This window comes from Lichenostomus cassidix, chromosome 4 (genome assembly GCF_008360975.1).
Source record: "Lichenostomus cassidix isolate B80296 chromosome 4, HeHo_3.0, whole genome shotgun sequence".
Taxonomy (NCBI): Eukaryota; Metazoa; Chordata; class Aves; order Passeriformes; family Meliphagidae; genus Lichenostomus; species Lichenostomus cassidix.
The window spans coordinates 19,686,995-19,709,595 of record NC_139484.1 but is presented as its reverse complement, the minus strand read 5'-3'; the positions used below and the strand labels follow the sequence as shown (position 1 = coordinate 19,709,595).

General features: G+C 39.5%; 1 protein-coding gene across 1 annotated transcript in view; it reads right to left on the bottom strand.

Moving 5' to 3' along the window:
- PTPN13 (protein tyrosine phosphatase non-receptor type 13) overlaps positions 1-22,601 on the bottom strand; it is a 116,125-nt gene that overhangs the window by 52,442 nt on the left and 41,082 nt on the right. Inside the window, exons 5-8 of the mRNA XM_085058147.1 lie at positions 22,250-22,315; positions 19,409-19,594; positions 16,335-16,428; positions 4,347-4,910 (exon numbers count right to left, since the gene is read on the bottom strand). Coding sequence (XP_084914273.1) covers positions 4,347-4,910; positions 16,335-16,428; positions 19,409-19,594; positions 22,250-22,315 — 910 coding nt within the window. The remainder of the gene's footprint in view (positions 1-4,346; positions 4,911-16,334; positions 16,429-19,408; positions 19,595-22,249; positions 22,316-22,601) is intronic.

Genomic DNA, 22,601 nt, shown 5'->3' with positions numbered 1-22,601 from the left:
TACCTGCAGAAATTGTCCCTGATTCAAAAATGCAACTTCAAACTAAGAGAGCATTTAAAATCCAGGCATTTACAGTACCCCTAACTGCAACCTTCCTAGCTAAACACAGACTGTCATAATATGGAAGTTTTATAAATGGGGTCCAAATGAGTCTTCAAGGTAGCTAATGAGAACAACTTCACAAGAAAAACACATGGAAGAAGACTTAGGAGGAAGAGACCCTTCTCTAGAAATACACAATATTACTGCTTTTTCCTGCTGACTGTACGAAGCAAGAGCAGTAAGAGGAGAAAAAAAAAACTCTGAGGACTTAATAATCTGGGTTGTCTGCTGGAAAAAAAAAAAGGTAAAAAGAAAGAGAAATAAACACAACTTGTGGCTCTGGAATTCACATGGTTCCCAACTGCAAAAACATTTAACAAAGGCTTGAGAATATTCCCAAACCACCCCCATTTCCCCACCCCTGGATTCAGCATTCCAGAGCTTCAGCAAGATCAACTTTTTTGGTATCCTCCCATCTTTTTTTGCCCTGTCTGCTATTTCAACCCACAGCCAGCTATATTACTACTCTACTAACTGGTTTTGTCCTCCTGTGTTCCACAGGGACATGGGCAAACTTTATGCTCCCTCATGCATCTCACTTACAACATCCTCATAAACAAGACGGCATTTAAAAAAAACAAATAAAAAGGATACTCATTCACTCAAGTAACACATAAACTCTTTCACTTTGAATTATGCATACACTCAAAACAAGGGGTTGGGGGAGTAGCTGCGCAAGCAAAGGAGAGATTCAGACAAGGCTACCAGCACCATCTCACAGCTTTGTGCCTTACTACTGAGCCATCTGAAGGCAGGCCTAGGATAGGAAAATTAGAGTGTGTGTACACTTCCCAAGTGTCAGGAGATACAATCAGTTTGGTGGGTGAGAAGGCAAATAAAACTGGAGCAAGGGAGAACAGATGACACTTTGGCGCTCTTGAGTGGCAATGCAAGCTTGCAAAATGTAAAGAACATTATTTTCTCTGTGAAAGAAATGGGACACTATCAGCAGGTGCCAGGCAACAATTTCCAAGTTTCAAAAGAACAACAGAAACAAAGTCTGCTCTCCCGGTACAGGTAAGATGTTTGGACTTAACACCTAACAACTTCGTAACTCTAATCAATTCTACGGTCACAAAACCTCCATAATAAAACAAGAATGAACAAAAGGGGGAAGATGCAGAACTTATTCTCTTGGTAAAATTAACACATACTTTTGAAGTCTCTTATTAGTGATCAGGAGTGGCTACACCTTAAGTCAAATAGCGGACTCTTGCGCTTGCCCCCATCTGCTGAAACAGCACCTAATCATAAACAATCATCTTCAGTATAGAAGAGATAAATAACCTCAACCCTGAAACTGCACAGCAGATTAACATAAGCCAGCAAGTTCAAGAGCAAGGCTGTTGCAAGGACACAGTCCTTGGAAGGCTTGTGAGGCTAAATTTGAGATGTTCCGACAGTGCACTAGATTATAGTGCACTTTAGATGGGCTGCAGCTCACTACAAAGTATTACAGCACAGCTGTAATTAAAGTTCTGTCATTCTTTCCACTATAAACTATGCTTTTCATGAGTTTATGATTTGGATTGTAAAAATCTGTTCTGAGTGAAAGCTTGGCAAACCAGAGCCTGTGCATTAGAACATTTTCTTTTTCCAAGGCAATCAGCTCCTTAAGGTTTTATGAATAACAGAAAAGTTTTCCAGCTTAACCCAAAATAAGTTAAAGAAAAATAAGCCACATGTCACTTAAATTCCTTTGTAGTTTGAGGAGGGAAGTTTTATCTTGCCAAGTTCAACTCATGGGGAGTCCAATGTCACTTCACAATTCAAAAATGGAAAAACAATGTATACAGCCAAAAGTAAAGGCTTAACACAATTTACACAGGCTTAGCTGTAACCTAGACCTGGGCTCAACTGAACTGAAAATATCCTCAGACCTACCAAAGAGAAAGCAGATTATGGCCCCTCTGCTACACCCAACTATAACCCTGTTTCCTGTGACTCCTTGCCCATTCCTCCCCCTCCAGACTGAACTGAACCCGTATTTCAAACTACATGAACTTATGAAGTAACTTATTTTCCTTCTCTATTTTTTGCTCATACCTCTCAGCTAGGCTGGTCAGAAGAGCAATTCTACACATTCTTGACACTTGATAGCGTTGGATGTGGAAATATCTGTCTACCCACTAAGTACTTCAAAATTACATACAACAGTAGTTCACAAAAAACTCAAGACTGTATTTTTCATTTTTGTGACAGATGAAACTGGCAATATGAAAGATCTCAAGGGACATGTCTGGTGTAAAAAAATGTAAGACAAGGAACAGTAAAGCATACAGAACAAAAAAAGGAAAAGGGATCGATGTCTTAATAGCCGAGCAGACTATGTATTAAGACTTTTGTAAATCTGCTCACTAAGGCAGAATAGATACTTCAAGTCAGGCTTCTCAAGCCCTACAAACAATGGAGAGCCTAAAATAAAACAGTAAAGCACACACTCCCAACTTCAAGAATGAAAGATACCTTCCTTGAAAACAGAAAACTCTGAAACCCAGCTACCTGTTGAGAAAGTCTTTACTTTACTCCTAGCAAGAAATGACTGTGAATTCAGAAGGATGGGCAGTGAGTCATTAGCTATTGCCTCAATCTTCCTCATACATGTTTGTCACTCAGCTTCTATGACTTATTAAAGCCCAGTTCCCAGTTTACTTTGACTGCACTTTCACCCATTCCCCTTATGAATCGAGAAGTTTCACACATCTGACCTATCTCAGTTTGCAAGGCACAGGCATGTTTTGCTTTCTGCCATCTCCCAATCTGCTTGAATAAGAATGATAAACCCATTGCTCATCAATGGGTTTGGCCATGCTTTTGGTTTTGCTCTTGTGCAACACAAACCTGCACAAAGCTGCACTCCTGAACAACAAGGCTATTGAGCTTTCCCAATGCTGGGAGTGGCCTCCTCTTAAACTTTGTCAGCTGCCTATCTCCAAGGAGCCGAGTTGACTCATAAACTTGAGATGGACCCCTGCAATTTCAGACTCTTAAACCAAAACCCAACCAAGCTTCCCTGTACCTCATCAGACATCCTGGTAGATAACAACAGGTGATAAACTTCTATAAACAATGGTATCTTCACAGTGGTGCTTTCATCTGTGTTCATTTCTTCACGTGATAACATAACCCTCATTGGAAGATGCTAATTTGATAGCACAAGAGAACTCCATCTGTACAGAAATCACAGCAGTTTTTTAAACTGCCTATGCCATTTCAGCAACACTCCTCCTTTCTGGAACAAAAGGCTCACATACATAGGGAAAGGACTGGCTCCCCATGCTAATCGCAATACAAGCATCTCCCAAGACAGCCACAAAGGGTATGAGCAGGCATTTTTAGAAATTCAACCTTGACAAAAGGCTTTATCATCTCTCCTTAATATGGAGGTGTTTACACCTCAAGCAGAAGATGGCCAGGGTAGGGTGTGTTTCCACAGTTACTTTTGTCACACAACAGTCAGGCTAACTCATGAGTCTTTGAGTGCACCTGAACAAATGACTGAGCTAGCTCTGTACAGACAGCTCTTGTATCATGTACCTCAGGTGACCAAGCTGTGCTTTCTGGCCCAGCACATGCAGGACCCAGCTCTGCTCTCAATTTCTTTCCAACTGTCTCAAACTTACAGCCCCTGAAAATCACGTCACAAAACCAAAGCAAATGAAACACGCAGCACCACTTACAGGGTTCTGCATCAAGATAATTTTATGACTTTCCATAGAACAACTACAATGATTTGGTTTTCCCCCCATGCATTCTTTTAATGAACTGATGGAACTTGTTGTGAAGTACTCCCACTGAAACAAAGATCTCAACCTGAGGCCAAAAAAATTTTCATATTTAAGGGCTTAAGTCCAGAGTTATACAGCACAAAAACTGGGAGATCTGGAGATGAAATTCTGCCTTTCCTCAAGGGCATTAATCCATCTCTAATAGGTGGAGATGAGAATCTTCCTTCGAGGAAAATTACTTGACAATTGGCTGTTACCAGCTTTTTTTTCCTAATTGTAATTGATGAGCTTGATACTGGTTGACTTACAGAGATCAACTATTCTGAGTAAACAATCTGGACAACCACATTTATCTTCGTTGGCAACAGATGCTCTAATGACTTCACTTTATGTAAAAGAGATGAAGCAAAGATCTCAGCCATTTCAAGAACTGTTACAAGAGAACTCAAATTTATCATAACGAGAAATCTTTGTTTGACGACTGGAATACTCAGAAAATCAAAAAGCTTCACTAACCTTCTACATTCATAGCTTCCCTCAGAAGCTGCAACTTCTTCTGTCTCTCTCTTATCCTGTCAAAGGCACTTGATATTGCTGCAGAAGTTGATGTCTCAGGCACGTGGCGTGTTTGGTCCAGTTTTTGTGGTCCGAAGACATCCAGTGCTATGCTTCCATCAGAGTATCTTGCTTCCTTGTTTCTGGCAGCAGTAGAAGTCCGTACTGTAAATGTTTCACACTGATGGCTGTGTCTGTGAGAGCTGCCAGCATGGTCCCTCTCAGCTGCTTTGTCAGTAGTGCAAAGCAAATCTGTGGAAGAAGCCCATATTTTCCGTTTGGGAGGGACATCTGCGTGAAGATGACCTTTTTTCTCAAGCTCACTAGTTTTATACCTATGAGGACAGAAAACATCTTCCTGACCCAAACTGTAATCTGCAGAAATGCCCTGGAAAAATTCTTCCTCGTCTTGAGTTCCTCTAATAGACAGAAATCCCATAGACTTGCTAAGTCCTTTGTTAAGGGTGGTCTGTTGAGAGAAGTGAGCTCTGTGTCCATCAGGTGCATCAACCGCCAATGTTTTTCCTGGAATAAGGAGACATTTCATACATGTAATTGTCTACCTAATACACAGGGGTCCAACACAAATTAGTTAGTGTATGATGAACACATACTCGGGCATTGGTTTTACCATGCAAAGCATTGAGAAGGCTACTTAAAGAGCTTCCTCAGTCAACAAAGACAGAATTCTAACTACTTCATACATGACGACCATTTTATTTCTTTCATTTCTAAAATGCTTAAGAAAAAGAAAAAAAAGACCTCCTATAATTCAGTATTAACATAAAAAAACCTCAAAACTATCACATAATTGCTGAAAGTTGTATTCTCATTAGTTTCATTTTCAAAATAGCCTGGACAATCACCAAAAATACTACTTAATAATCAATCTGAAATCAGTCATTCCTCTCACACCCAAATACACCGCCTACAGTTTTTAATAACAAGTCCAGGTTTGTTCTACAGATTTACAGATGCCCTACAATTGAGTCAGTAGTAAGAAAAGAATGACTGCATACTTAGGAATTAAAAAAATCCTGGATCTTCCTCTAATGACTATTTTTGGTGACTACTACTTTATCTCCAGATAAAGAATACTCTGAAACAAAACCAACAAAGCTTCCAAGGTTAAAATGATTCTGAGTCTGTACCCTTCATGTTTCATTAATATATGGAACCACCAATACTTAGGAAGTCTCTCTTCTCCCTTTCCCTTACTGTGAAATTTCCTCCAGAATAAAAGAAATTGCCAGAGCTGGAGTAACATCAACGAAATATGTGGTCTCTGAAGAATATCATACCATGGCCACCAAGAAGTCTGGACTCAGGTTGAGTCCGTATGCCATGTGATGCCTTCCTTAGAGCTAGCTCCCTCTTTATAGTGATATTCCCACGTACATCTTCTACAAAGCAGCAGCCTTGAAGATATCTTGCAAAAGCAAGCAGTCATGAGTTCTAAGTAAATTACTGTGTGGTATCTACTACTCTTCAAAAATGCTACATAACGTTGCCAGCTTCTCTTCCAAAGTCAATTGAAATTAAGTGCCCCACTTGCACAGCAGGCTCCTGATGATCTTTATCTAGAGTGTTATCCTCTCAAACAGAGTTTCACAGAATGCTTTAGAGATGCATGGAAATGTAGTCAGTAATGCTTTAAAAGCTCATGGCTTTTAAAGGTGTAAAACACCTTTCAACTCTGATATTCTACTTCAGGAGAGGCTGGACTTTTAGTCTGCAGCTTTTATTTCTGTGATAGTTAACTAAGTCAAAACCAGCAAGACTAAAGCCAAATGCAACCAAGCAGACCCTTGCTTTCTACCAACATGCAAAGACATGATGGCAAAATGTTAGGGTTTGGATTGTCTAAAAAGTGTCTTGTAAGAAATCACAGTTCCCACATGCTCTAGCCAAGAAAATAAAAAACAGTTTTGCCAATGAGAATGAATTAACCTTCTAAAACGATCTGACGCCTCATTTCGTATTTTACAAATATAGTTTTAATGCTAAACTAAACATAATTATCTTTGTGGTCAGGTAAATATTACGTTATTATCTTATTCACAGACTATACATCATCCCAAGGCTGGTGAACTATGTATAATATTCACACACACAAAAAAGCTTTTTAAAAATAGCTGTTCATTGTGAAGTTCCCACTATCCATCTAAAGCAGCGGGATCATATCCACTCTGCAAACACATACTTCACATTCATGTACATGCACCAAGGACAAACATTCCTGAAGAGGATTTTAGCTCAGTAATTTGTGAGATAAAAAAACTAAACACTGCAGTTTGCTTTTTAAGATGGCTAACAGAAACACAAATCAAAAGGAGCTCTGAGAATCCTCCCCAGTAAGGAGAGTTCCAAGATAATTTTAGGTGGAAAAAACCAAAACAACATCCTCTACACACTATTTTCACTTTTTTTTTTTAATGTAAAACCCTCCAACCACCTACTTCTTTAACACTGAAAGTATTTACATGCAGAGACCTTAAATGAACAAAACAATAGCAAACAAAGCAGAAAAATGCCCAAGAGAAGCAGCTGCAACTCCAATACACTACCACAGCTCAGTACAGCATCGGTCATGACTCAGAGGAACATTCCTGGTTCAAAAGATCAGTTAGATCTCTGCGCACTGAAGTGTGATCTTGTTGCAGGATGACGTGCAACGAAAGGATCACAATGTACTTTTAGTACTAGTGGGTATCCTCACCACAGCACCCCAGAGACACAACCCTGTCTGTGTGCTGGTGAGAACTGCAGTAAAGAGCCCACCTGCCAGTGAGGGGAATGAGCATCCTCCTCACCAAAGCTGTAGTTCCCACGGACTTGGATACACCAGAAGCTATTTCCTGTTTGCACAGACACACTAAAGACACAAGCTCCTTTGCCTCGGCACACAAGAGATGCTCGCTGTTCCCCATGTCAGTCACCCACTGGGCCTTCCCTCATGAGAAAAAGTGGAGGCCACTACCTCATGGGCAGTGACTAGGACAGCACTCATGGCTACAGCTGTGCCACTCAACCTGCTCACTGCATGGTCACAGGAGATGAGCTGTCCCATCAGGAAGCAGTGCAGGACGCATTCCATTTCCACGCTGCTCTTCCACTCTACACATCTAACTCAGATCCACATTGGCCTAAGCAGTCAACATGAGATTTTTACACAGTACCAAACTGAATCTACAGCTGGCCTTACTATTCAGGCTTAAGACTGCAAAATTCTCTTGGACATCTTTCATCTTTCCTTTATTATTCTCCCCATTCCCACTACTGCTTTTCATCAGCCTTGCCAATTCTTCCCACCTCTGCAAAACCCATCCCTCTCTATATTACATTATTTCAACAAGCTCTGCCCAAACTGACTGACAGTGCCAACATGAGCTGTTTAAAAAATCATCCTCAGGGAAGGGTAAAAAAGAGACTTGGGGGCAAGGCATGCACAGCCTGGGTATCTTGAGAGGGCAAACTGAAACAAAGCAGCAAAAAAAAAAAACAAAAAAACACCATTCAGACCTGTAGTTTATCCCAGCCAAAACTGCATGCTGCTTTTAGGACCAGAGCACAAAGGCCAAGGATCAAGGACAAGACTTCTCAGTACAGAAGCAACTCAACTGCAGATACCAGCAGTAAAACTGGATTAGGCAACCAGCAATCAGTCCAAGCCAATATTTCTATTTTTAATAACTTAAATCTGTCCTCATCCCTTCTTCCTTTTTTGAAGTACTGTTAGAGACTTTGTAAGTCACACAAGCAACTGTTAAAGTATTTTCACTTTTTTAATCCTGGACTTCCTCAACACACTACCTCAGCATTCCTTGGATCAAGAGTCTTAAATGACTGCAGAAAGTCTCTTTCAGCACAAGCCTCAGGTATCCAGTTTTCAGAAAACAGTACACCTCCAAAACAGAGCAGACTGGAAAATTAAGCCCTTCTTTAACACATGGATGCTCAGCTGAATGGCATACTCAAGTGAAAGTTCATTAAGTCAATACATGGTTTACCCTTTTTTTTCCCTAAGCTTTTACGATTAAATATGTGGAAAAAGGAAGGAAAGAACTACCAGCAAAAAACTACATATAAAGAAAAAATATCTAACTAATGATCAAAAGTAACCTGCATAACACAACTTGTACATCTTTACATTATAATGCATGAGTAGACTCATGTTATGACTTTCCTTTAAAAAAGAAAAAAAAGGCTTGTATTTGCAATGGAAACACTGGAGACCTATCCCAAGTATCTTGGCTCGACTAAAGATATTAGGTGTATCACCTGAGACCACACAGAACTACTCCAGGCTTCAGTTACCCAGGTGTGTAACAGGACAGAGAAGTGCCTACCTGTTTGTCAGTGAGGGTGATAGAACAAGCCATTAGCAAATAAGATGCTACAGCATGTTAGCAACTTCAAAAGGCGTACTTTCCCCTTCCCCAATTACTTCTCTGTTGCGCTAAACTCTTCTCCTTGCTCAGCTGAAGAGTGTATGGGTTCTTGATTTCTCATATCGCCCTTGGGTGTTTATCCTCTACTTGATGTTACATTAGTACAATTATTTATAATTACTGTAAATAATTCAAATGCAATTACAGTAACTGTATGATTCCAAAGTATAATATATAGTGAGGGAATATATACAATAAAAATAGCAATTAATCACTAGGAGTTCACGATTAAATTCCCTTGTGGTGCTAAAATGAAACTCCAGTTTTACACACACACCTTCAACTGGCAGATGTTACATTAGCCAAATAACTACAGCTCTGCTTTCTTCTTCCTGTGGTGTTTTCAGCAATGAATGCAACTATACCCTCTTTAACACCAGTGTCATTGACAGACCATCTCTCATTCATGCTGACAGTAATCTGGTTAATTTTCCTCTGAGAAAGACAGTTGTCGTCCAGTTCTAACTAAATCCAGTCTGTCTACAATTACTTGTGTACCAGCTTGATCATACAGGCAATTAATCCAGTATTATGTAAGTGCAAACACAGTGGGTATCATCACATACTGTATCTGTTTTTAACTGAATAAACTCAGCTCGATTTTCTTTAAAGTCTTTCTGACTGCCCCTTTCTTTTGTTTGCACAAAACAGAATACCTTTATCTACTCTATTATGGATTTGAACTTGCGGATGTATGTACACACACACATCTGGGAGTGTGGTTAGGAAGAAAGAGGGGCTGGGGTGAGCAGAGAGAGACTGCCCACACGTGCATGAGAACACACGCCATCACTGCCAGATTGGAAGGTCTCAAGAGAGGAAATTATTATACAAGGGTTTAAAAAACATCTCCCACACCATCTTTGTGCAGAAAACAAAGCAACAGAGAAAGTCTTTCTCCCAAGACAATGTGGTTAGTTTCTAAAATATGAGTGGGTAGCTGATGGGGGAGTTGGGTTTGCAATCCCTTTGGGGAAGGCTAAAAGCCAAACAGAAGACAACAAAGACAGATGTAGCCTGTGGGTTGACTGCTAGGAATGGTACCCCCTCTTTTCTGTTACTTTCTAAATTGTTGGGAAAAACCCAACTTTCAGACGGAAGTACTCCTAAACAATGCATTCTCTGTGAAGGGAGAAATGAACTGGACACAGGGACTGTGGAAAGCACTATATGTAACGGCCAAGTTACAAATCCTGTACAACAATTTACATTCTGCTTTGGACTGACAGCTCTTCTATCAGAAAACACCAAACAGCTCCAAAAACCAGGCATCTTGTTCAGAACAGTGGTAGTGAGACTTGCCAAGTAGCACTTCATATTTCATAAATGCAGCATTTTACCTCTTCCCTTCCTCAGCACCCCTGAAAAAAAGGCAACCATTGCTCTTTTCCACTCAGCTTTATAGGTAAATTTTTTTTTTGTATGTTTCTCAACCAAGTAAGGAGAAGTTCCACCTAGCTACTCCCTTCCTGGATTTCTGCATATCCCAGGAGAAGCTCAGTGATACAGCTGCTTTTCTGCACAGAGACAGCATTTGGCATCTCTGGATTGGTTTCCTCACTGATCGTTGTGTCCACTCTTGTTTGTCTTCAGAGTTCTGAGCTTGTCCTCAGCACCACTGCGGCAGCATTTCCAATAGTGCCAGGCTGGAAGTTCCCTATACCTGGAGAAACTATACCTAAATTTAAAAGATCTCTCCCAACACCAACCACCAGTACTGTTAGATGCAAACAGAAAGACTTATTGGAAGAAAACAGGCATGGTTTTTGGAGTGAAGAAGAATAAAATCTTTTTTTGCTTCTTTTTTTTCAACACAAAACCTTCATCTGGCTTTCATTTGGTTTTCCTGAACTCTGGAAATTATTCTCCACCTACTCAGTTCTTTTTTTCTAAAACTGAGGAGTCAGGGGAAATAAAAAAAATGAAACCATTTTTAAAAGAGTATATTTAGTATATTTACAGATGACAGATTTTCAAGTCAATGGAAATAAGTTTGTGCTGCAGTTTTTGATAATTTAAGTCTGTGTGTTTGCAAGATAATGTTTAAGCTACTTCAGTTCACACATGGAGGTCATCACTATAAACCATTTCCATATAGACTAAAAGTTGTGTTTTCACCCAGATCAGGAACTAAAACATAATCCACAATCAATTTCCCTGGATCAAAAGCAAAAAGGGTACATTTTCATTTATTTGAGAGTTTTTTGTTGATATTATGGAGAGTGCTGTGTTAACATTAGAAAATCCCATTAAAATTAAAAGTGGTTTCAATTAGCAATCAAAAATGCAAAAATCACTTTACAACACCTACCATTTTTATTACACCTGATAGTGCATACAGTCAAATTAAACAGGGAGTTGATTAACATCCATAATTTTGATCAGTATTTCTAAATGTTTCCTATTGCGTACAGTTAAGGTGAATCTAAATGATGTTTTAAATTAATTTTAAGCCTTCATTCATGTGGCACATATTTTGGGCAGTGACAAAGGTCAGAATACAACTGTAATATTATAATATACAAGTTGGACTTGTGACAGTTGACCACATCATAAAAGTCAAGTTAAAATCAGGGATCTTCATGGTAGGAAAGCCAAGACACCTGTTTGCTACATCTCTTTAGAAGATGAAATGTCTCTGGCAAAGGTCTGTCCTTGGTGCTCATGGATCATCAATATAAATTGGAACTTTGCAAATAAACACGCAAGGTGCAGCATTTCAGGTATTAGATGGCTGGGAAGCAGGTTGCCAAGCAAGCACAAGTTAGGGAGATTTCAACTGAGCATTACATAGCCTACACATCCTTTTCAAGGATAGTTTGTGGCAAAGAGTGACACAATGAACTAATTCTTGCTATATATTTGGAAGAGTTTGACAGTTACTTGCTCTTTTGTCACACCAAAATGCTTTATGAAGGCAATTAAGTAACTTACATATATAATTCTTGATGTAAAAACTTTTAAAGTGTCTTGAGTACAAAAATTAAGTTACTCATTGGTTCAGATGACTCACGACAGGTCTTACTGCTTTTATTTCTGCTGGCTAAATCAGTTCCTAAACACTGTGTTCCAAGTATGACTTGACTATAAGCAAACATTCTGTAATATTAATTTACAATAAATTATTTCTGCAGCCAGCCCTGCTGTAAAACTCATTCACCAAGATAGCCACAGAAAGTGAGTCATGAAAGAGACAAAAAATAAATTGAACTGGGGAGAATATTAACACAAAGCTGTTTATTAATTTAATAATTATCTTCAAGACATTAGGATGGAAATGAATAGGTGAAAATATCAAACCTGGTTACATAGGGAGAGCAAAATATTTGATTTAAATGTGTGAGGTGGAAAAATTTCAGAACATTTATCCTAAGTCAACAAGAAAGCCCTGGCAATTATAATTGTGGATTAACATGGTATGGAAAACTGATCCTAATAATAATGAAATTCAAATAAAGGAAAAACCAGAATATTTTTGAAAGACTGCAAATATCTAAGGTATTAGTTGGCTACTCTCCAATTAGGAGCACATCTCTCTTAGTGAACCATCTCTTATATTCATGACCTTAGCACAATTTATCAGCTGTCTTAAGTTACATGCTCCAAGTAACTTTCCGACACTCTTAAGTTCACAATAAACGCCATACCCCTTAAGCTGCTTTTTTCTCTCCATATGACAGCTGTTCTATTCATTATGAGTTTCTATTCATTATGATTTTCACAACAACTCAACAGAACTTCACCTCAATGAGTGACAAGTCAATCAGAACTTCACCTCAGACAAGTCTTCTGTCCTTTCCAGCAAAGATTATTGCTCACTGTATTTACTTTAGTTATAATAAACTGCGGAAATGACTAGTAAAGTTATACAAATCCTTGTGTGCACCCACCCCGCCCCCTCCAGTTGTCCCAGTGCTAAACTTGACCCAAAACGTGTTCTCAGAGGCAGTTAAACCCAAAAAAGGGTAAAAGATGACTCACTTAACTTCTAACTTAGACACACTCAAAACCATAATTCTGTCTAGTAGCTTCCTAACCTTTTAAACATTTGCCAATTTGCAACTGGACTAAGAGGCATTTATTTCAGCTACATACAGCAGCAGAATAGCACAGTGACAACTGAGGGTAAAAGGACTTTGTGCCTTTCTGAGTTGTTTTGGTTTTGTTGGCTTTTTTTTTTTTTTACCATAAGATTTTTCTTAAACCTTCATCTGGCCGCCTACTTGTGGCTCCTCAGTCTATGAGATTATCAACCAGTATTATCAGCACTACATTCTACAGCTCACTTTCCCAGAAATTCAAAACTGTGCCCCCAGGGCACCTGATCTGTGCTGCTACTGACAGAATTTGCACCAGCAAACCAGCACACCATTGCAGAAAAAGAAATAACAAGCATTAAATTGCCCTGAATCAAATGCAAGCTGTCTCCCATTAATATCAGGCACCCATTTCACTGGGTCCTCAATAACTTCCAAATATATGACCCAGTGTACTTAACATCACTGTAAAAACAGAATTGAAAACAGCTAGAACTGGTTGAGTGGTTCTGTTTTGTATTTTACAATTCTCTGAGGTCTCAGCAAAGTGGAGATCAAGGAATGTATCTAAGGTCAAAATAAAGAGAAGGAGGTGCAATTAGGTGATACTAGGAAAGGTGACTGATAACGGAAGTAGAATTGGGAAAGGTTTTGGAGGAGCTAAGAGGGTTGTAGAACTTCTAAGGAAAAGGAGAAAAATGAGTTCCACAGGTAAATAATGTAATACAGAGAAATTGGAAAAGGTTGAGTGGAAGCAGGACAGGCAGAACATAAAACACAAAGAAATAAGGGACTTCAATTCATCTTCTTTTCTGAAAATAAAGACTCAAATAACAGAAAATATGTAAAATACTTTCTACTTCTACAGACAGGGTGACAACAGAAGTGCAACACCCAACAAGGTGTTGGTGGTACCATAAACCCCACAAGGTAACTGAAAAGCATTTTTGCTCATTGACAGCTCATCTTGAAAAGAATAGGAAAAATCAATTATTTAAGAGCATCTCATTAGTAATTTGCACCTTTCAGACCAGGCTTGGAATGATGCAGATAATGTAATGCTTGCACTGGAACAGTGATACACAAACCTTTATTCCCTGGGCTGCCACACACTATTTGTAACACTCTAGACATGCAAGCACTTTCAATGAGCTTAACAGCATCAAGTGTTAAGGGATGAGGACTGTTCAGCCAACTTTATAGTCTGGGGGTTATCAGGTTCTCTCATTTCACAAGCATTTGAGTAAAGATTCTGCTAAATTAGGACTCTTCAGATAATATTAAGTTCCCTAAAAAAAGAAACCTTTCAGAAAGCCATTTTGACCAAGGTCACTTAAAACTCTCTGTTGAACTTACTGGTTGATAGCAGCTGAGCTAAGTGGACTCCTCAGTCTCCAAGAGTAAGAGGAAAGAACATTCTAGCCACAACATTTTTTTCAAGTTAGAGAATACAGTAAAAAAACAGCAACTGGATCATCCAGTCAACGTCCTTAAGTTAAAGACTGAGTCCTCAGACAAAGTTTCAGACATTACATGTTATTCACCCTAGTGCTGAACCAGAAAGCCATGAAGATATTGGCTGGAGCTACTACAGCAATCTCCAAAATTTAGTAGAACCTAAAACAAAGGCTTTCTTGTTAAGATATAATGAAGACACTGGGGACAAGCATTACTTCAGGAGAAAGAAAAATCTGCTAAAGAGCTCAAATGAGGTTGTGGGTAGGAAAACAAATTAAGAAAGAAACAAAACCCCTCAAACCACAAACATTTAAAAGAAGTTAAAGATTATCTAAGAAAATGAAAAGCAAAACAGCAAAAGACTGGTCATTTGTATGAGAGAACACAAAACTAGGAACAACGAAAAAAAAGAATAAGCAGAGTTTGCTAATGCAGTGAGAACAGACTTAAAGACAACCCTGCTATGTCTCCAAAACTTTACAAATATTTTGATCATTACCAAAACAAAGTTACTTATGATTATGGAATAAAAAGCAGAGTAGATGAAGGAAAGAGGGAATGGAAATGAAAAGCTTCAGATAGTAGTAAGGTATTGTGCTCAAATAAAGTTCTTAAAAAAACATGGTATAAGGTTGTACCAGCAAAAGAACAAAGGTGTGTAAAGAAACTGTTAATTGGAAAACACTGGTGTCTGGGAAGCATAGGGTTAAAAATTAAACAATTTAACAACCAGAGCAATAAGGTTCTGGTTCAAACCCTGCATTTCTAAAAGATATTGCTATTGCTACAGAAATATTCTGGAAAAGAAGAAGGAGGAAAAAAACAAACCAGTAACAAAACAAAGCCCCTGAGAAAGCAGTCAGAACAGTGAAATTGTGCCAGAAAATGAAGAAACAGCTTGTTCCAGAAACTGTTCCTAAACACATAGTGCTGTACTGGAAGGGCTGACAACCACTGATATAAGTGTTTTATATCAAACAGTAGCCTAAGCTAGGACTCATCCTAAAAAAGGGGAATCAGTCAAGACCACCAGTACCTTGCCAGACTTGTGTCTAACTTCTGCAGTTCACATTGTCACTGACAACTCCATGGGTTATTTCAGTTCCTGCAATTCACTGCACTGCTGCTTGACACAAAACTGAAGAACAGAGGAGCAACTCAAGCACATCAGCAACATCTTTATTGCAATGACTTAGACTGGTCCAAGCTAATGCCTTATAAAATGCTGCTGCTCAGATCCACAATTCTTCCAGAAAAGTTAGAGACCAGCCTTTTGGAAGAATACATCCTCTTGTCTGAAAAACCTAGCACAGAGCTGATGCTGCTGACACTGCCAATGACCTTAAACAACAACAAGCCATGGCAAACATCAGCTGTCAACCTACATAACTTCATCTTTTTTCCTCCACAGTGGCAACAGCAACAACCATTAGTCTCCTCCCTGGCTCCCAGCTTCCTCTTTCCTTACTTCTCTGAGGTAAAGTCCAACCCTACCTGGCCTCCATATCTACCTCAAACTGTCAAAGCATAGCAGAACTGTGATGGAACATAACATTTCTCTTCAGGAAAAAAAAAAAAAAAAAAAAAAAGCAGTAAAGAAGCTTTGTGTGCAGGGAAAAGAGTCCAGGGCTGCCTGGGAAGCAGGGAGAGATGTTTTGTGCAATTAGAGCTACAATGAGAAAGCGAAGTCCATAGGACAGAGGGAACAAGGAAAACCTGCTTCCTCTTCCTCTAGCTGACTGACCTTCAGCTGAAAATCTTTCTCCAGAGACAAAACATTTGGCCAAGAAAGTTTAAAATCTATTCCGTCCATCAGGACTGAACTAGAAAAAGACAAAATATTTTCTTGAAACCATTATTCTCCTGTCACCATCACCAACATTTAGCTAGACACTGAACCATCAGAGTTCTGTGAATGTAAGCAAGTCCTCCTCTATTGGATTTCTTTGGTTGCAAAATCTACCCAGACTTGGTCTTCCACAGGACTGCAATGAAGCACTTACCTGTGGGAAGCCCTTTTCCCCTCAGCCTCTCCCGAATAGCCTGGCTCCTGTCTGGCTGCAATTTTCTATCTCCATTACAAGACAGCTGATCCATCTGCAAAAAAAGGCAGTAACATAAAGCTAAAATGTTGGCAGACTCATATTAGTATGAAACAAGCATTGTTTTTATGTAAATGCACAGTGTTAGTCAGTGTCAGACAGTTAAGTGCAGAATGGGACTTCAAACCTTTTCATAAAAAACCAGAATAATCAGTGAGAATATCCCCTAAAATTATCTGTATTTGAATAGTCTGTGCATTATTTTACTACACATTTTATCTACCTTTTTTCCACTAAGAATAAATTATGTTCACAAGCATGTAACTTAAACACATTCCACCCCTACAGCAAACTGAAGGGACAGCAATACTCAAAAATCATCTTCCATGGTTACAATGTGACCAGAACTTGTCCAGTTCTACTGATAAGTTTTCTGTATAACAGGAAGAACTATCTTGTACCCACACTTGACTTATTGCACACATCAAATCACATGCACACATTTGTGAGGAGTCTTTTTAGCCCCTCAGGCACATTCCTTTCATGTGTCAGGCTTAACTACTCCCACTAACTTTTCACGTCACCTTATTTTTTTAAATCACTACTTCCCTAGGAAAAACTTTCACATGTACAATCATTCAAAGAAGAGTTATTTGCTACAACAAAACATTCTTCATGAGATCTTCTGATATAGTGGGAGCATCACCTGGACAGCAGCTTAGCTGGGAAGAGGGAAGGAGAAATCAAGCAGACTTCACAGTTACAATGCAACTCAATTAACATTAAACAGACTGAATCCACCTTGGGCTGTATTGCCCTTTACAAAGCATATTAACATGGCAAATGAAAACATTCAAATGGGACCTCTCAGCTGTGCTTCAAACACCACCAAATGACCAATAGAGATAAGACCTATTGAACCTCTGGTAAGGCCCATCAAGATTAGAGACATGTCAGTCTTGAAATAGCAAGTTGTGCTCTGCCTCTGAAAACCCAAAATTTATACATTTTTCTTGTTAACTTAAATTCCAGCACACATACAGTGCACTAAACATCAAAACCAGCAGGCATGGCTGGCTAAGGTGCACCAAACCCGAACAGCACAGCTATGCTGTGGCTGTTCTGTTATCTCTTGGTTCTATTCAGCTGGGTTTTTTTCTTGTTTTCTTGCAAAGCCAAGAAATGTAAAGAATTAAAAAGGTTACTGACAGAGGAAACGAGTAAAGCTTCGGCACTGGATAACTGCTAGTCCCACTCCTTCATTAACAACATGGTGTAGGAGATGGGAACCCTTGCTGCATTCAGCTCTCCACTGGATTTCAGTACAAGCATTTGGGAGCCTGTTACTGTCTTCAGCAGGCTGGTCTAGATCAGTCTGCAACACTGACCCCAGACTCCCACTAAAACCCTGATGACAAGAACAACAGGAGGGAAAGTGAAAAACTTGCTAAGCTGAAATGGCCATCGACAACTTGGAGAATAATGACTCACTTTCCTGAGTGGCTGCTTCTATAGCTTGTGGCCTGATTTAAAATTAGGATCTTTATTTTAACAGCACCACTGATGAAGGCGTTGTAGCCCTTTATTTCACTGAATCACAGTCTAGTTCCACTTGGCAACTACACAAGATTCAGACACTATAATGGGGAGCACTGGACTGACAGACATATCTCACAGACTAGACAATGTTTTATGGAGCTCAGGCTCAGCACTATTTCTGGAGGCCTGGCACAATCAGCTACTGCCAAATATTAGACGAATGTGTGGACCTCTCACTTTCTGCAAGCATTTCCAAACCAGATACATGAAGCAACTATCTAACAATTAGATCATAACTTTTTTTTTTTTTTTTAAAGGATGCATCAGTAAATGAAACATTTCTTGTGCAATTTCAGTGCTGTCTCTCTAGACACCAATTTTTACATGGACCTGCTGGAGCAAGTCCAGAGGAGGGACATTAAGTTGATTAGAGGGGTGGAGCACCTCTCCTGTGAGGAAGGGCTGAGAGAATTGGGGTTTTTCAGGCTGGAGAAGAAAAGGCTTAGGGGTGACCTAATCATGACCTTCCAGTACCTGAAGGGAGCCTACAAGAAAGACGGAAGGAAACTGTTCACAAGAGCCTGTAGTGACAGGACAAAGAAATATGGCTTTAAACTGAGAGTAGATTTAGATTAGCTATTAGGAAGAAGTTCTTAACTGTGAGAGTGGTGAGGCCCTGGCACAGGTTCCCCAAAGAAGCTGTGGCTGCCCCATTCTTGGAAGTGTTCAAGGCCAGGCTGGATGGTGCTCTGAGCAACCTGGTCTTGCAAAAGGTATCCCTGACCATGGCAGGGAGGATGGATCTAGCTTTAAGGTCCCTTTTAACCCAAAGCATCTGAAGACTCTACAACAATTTATGGTCTTCCTTTACAACTTGAAATTATTTAAGTATTCTGAAGTTATGCTGTAATGGTTTAGGTGAAGGGAGAAGTTGCCCAAAAGGAATAGTAACTTTGCAATATGAGTTCATGTAATTTCTTTCACTTCTAAAAACAATTTGACAGATCGGTCATTATTAGACAACAAAATCCTCCATAATTCTCATATTTAAGAGCTGAGCAGAAGTTCAAGAGAACTGGCACACTGCCTAAGTAGTCCTTTTTGCTGTTAATAAGCAACTCTCCAAAAGGCAAGCATAACTTCAAGACAATGTAAACTTACAGCAATGATTTTTGAAGCGTTTCAAGTAGCAACAAGTCTAAAGCTTGCCCTAGTTCATCACCTTGTTCTCCTGTTTCTCCCTACATTTTTTCAATGAAGACACAGTTCACAAAATTATCTTCCTCAAACTCATGAATGCCTGTTCCAGGAGGAACTGTCAAGTGCACAAACTGCTACACAGGGGGAGAAGCAGTTCTCCTTTCAACACTCACCCCTGTCAAAATTGCAACATATCAAAACATGAGGAAGAATGACTGCAGAGTGAATCTGAATTAGCACTTTTGCTCTCTTCCTGCTCACCTCTATTATTTCCTCAAATGCTGACACAGACTTACCCCAGACAGGCTTCCCAGAACCAGTCTGACCAACTGCTTCACATATGAAAAAGAAGGGGCACAGTTGCTGTTCCTTATGTGGGCACTGCAGGCATCCAGAACAGTCCGTACAGACACACGGGCATAAATGACATCTTCACACATGCCAAGGAGGATGCTGTTGAGATGGTCTCCAAGCTTGATAGGCTGGTGACAAGCAAGAACATAAGAGACAGGACAATCAGTTTTAACAGTGACTTAGGGAACACTCAGAAACAAAGGACATTCAACAATGTACAGTAACTATGCATGAGACTTACTGCCTACATTATCTGAGTGCCATGAGAAAATCACCACATAGGTGGTGAAAAAAAAATAATGCCTGTAGAACAGGAGATAGGCGTTCAGCCTCTGCATTCAACTCCTACTCTACAACAGTCTGGCCTAAAAAGCTGCTTAATCTATAAGGTCAGGACACCAGTGATTTATTTTCTCGTACATTTAATGCATAAGTGAAAATAAAATAAAATAATAGTGAAAAGGTTCAGAGGAAGTTTTGTTCCTTAACTTTGAACTTTCTGCTGCTCACAAGTATAAAATTCAATTCTCATTACAATAATTTTGTAAAACCCTCTATGCTCATTTTCTACAGTTCCTCACCTCACCAATATTTTGCAGCAGGTGTGTTAGCATTTCTGAATTCTAGTGACATCACCAAACAATATCAACAAAAAAGTAAGGAATAAAACAACAAAGCCATTTGTTAACAAAGCAGAGCTTCATAACTGCAGGACAACACCCATATAATAAAAAAAAAAAAATTTAAAATCCAGATGTCCTTCTATTCTGCCCATTCAGTGAATGCAGCACACAGCATGTGGAATATCCCTCCCCAGGGTATGCAGCAGTCAGCGATAACACTTATTCTCCAATGCTGCAGGCACTTGGGACCTGAGCTTTCTGATCTGCAACCCTGCCAAAGTGGGTGGTTACCCACAACCTACAAACACTGTCAAGCTTTTTGCATCACAGAGTGCTTCAAACAATTGCAATCTTTCAATCTTCCCTGAGTGAGCACTCTCAAGGTGTACCATAAAAAAAGGCACTCTGGACCACCCTGATTTAATTAATATAGGCTTTTCCCATCTATCTGTTCATCACTTCTAACTAATCATAAAAATCATGTATGTGAATAAGATATGAATCTCACATTTAGCCACACTCCCACAGAGAAACAGCTCATTAACAAACACAGACAAATATAGAAAATGTATTAAAAAATGGGAAAATGCAGACATACAAATTAACGCTTAAAAATAATGCCATACACAAGACTGCCCTTTCACCTACACCAACTCCACAGGACAGAGGATCCACATGACAACATCCCAGAGGCAAATTCCTCCCAGGCATCCCCCCCCCACTGTTTTTGGGAAAATACTCTTTTATTAACAGATAGATGCCTTCCCACTGCATTACTGAGAAACTGTTGCTACCATCTTAACACCAAAGGAAGAAACAAAGAAAATAGGGACTAAAATTCATGCCTATTTTGCTCTCAACACCTACCTCTACCTACTTTGAAGTCACTCTCCTACTACTGCTGAATACTGCTCCTTTCATCTCCTACAAGACAGGAGAGCAAAGCAAGGGGATAGCTGTGTAAGAAAACACTAGGGCTTTTGGGACAGGCACAGTAGGCATTATGAATACCCTTAAACAGTCAGAGCTTCAAATTTTTTTACCTCATTTAGCTGCATTCAGGCAGCTGCTTCCAAATAAGCACAATTGAGAACAACCCAACTACCACTCTGTTAAAGAAAAGATTAGGAACTGAATGCCTAAAATGCTGAAGTCTTTAAAAATTTTCTTCCTTAGTCTTAGACATAACATCAACTAGTAGGAACAAACCCAAATATGAACCACAAATTGCTTCTCCTACAGCTGCAAGTCTGTCATTAAATGCTTTTTCAGAACAATTTTATCTTATTTTCACTCTTTCAGATATTTACTTCTAAAAGTTTAATTGGAGGCAAGGAAAGCACGCTCAGAAAGATGATGAATCACATTGATCTTCAGTCAGTTTTGGAAAGACAGTCCAGGAGTTCTGCTGGGTGTGTAAAATAACCACATTGAGCAACAACATTCAGCTCTAAGCAGTCTGCCACTGTGTCTGCATTGACTGACAAGTCAATAGCAAGAGTCTACTCCCTGTTCCAAACAATTAATATCCTTTCTTGGCCATTGTGAAAGGTAAGTACCTGTATCTGCCAAGTCCAGACTCACAGAAGCTATGGCAGCACACAGAACAAGTTGCTTTATAATGTATTAAACAACCATGTTACTTCAATATTTGTTTTTGTATAAGCATAAACCAAAACAAATTATTTTCTCCTTTGTTAGCCACTTAAACTGCTGTCTTTCAGCCTGTGGCATTACAGGATAGACTAGCCCAGATATATCTTCATGGAAACTAACAGAAATGTACTATCAGCACCTTCTCCTTGCAAGACAATACCACACTTCACAAGAAAAAGCTCCAAGTATGGGAAAGAAAACTTCTGTACTGCGCAGTGATCACACACTGGAACAGACTGCCCAGAGAAGCTGTGGATCTCTCTCACTGAGAAATTCAAGAAGCATCTGGGCACAATCCTGTGCCATGCGCTCTGGGATGACTCTGCTTGAGCAGGGAGGTTGGACCAGATGTGATTCTTTCCAACCCTAATCATTCTGTGAAATTCTGTGAAAGGCATCTTACTCCTACGTGTCTGACACCCTGCCATGTAAGCTCAAATGCAGAGTCAGTCAAACTATCAAGTCTGAAGTTGCAATATTAAACAAAACCAAAGGTAAACTTACCTGACTTTGAGGAACTTCGTGGTCAGCTCCCCAAAAGAGTGCCATACCAAGAGAATAAATGTGGACCTGCCATAAGACAAGACATTTGTCAACTCATTGAACAAGACTGCAAATGCAAAGTGGACTTTTAAAGGAAAGGAACTAACCTAACATCATTTTGCTTATAAATATATTTCTGGTATTAAGCTCAGGTGTCTTTCAAATCCTTCTTCTCCTTTACATGCAGTTCAGAGAAGCAAATCCTACTGCTACAAAACACAGTGCATCTAACCAGTGCCCCTGTCTTCTCTGTTCAATTTTAAGCTTTCATCTCACACTGAAGCCAGAAATTCATGTAATGCATACAAAGCAG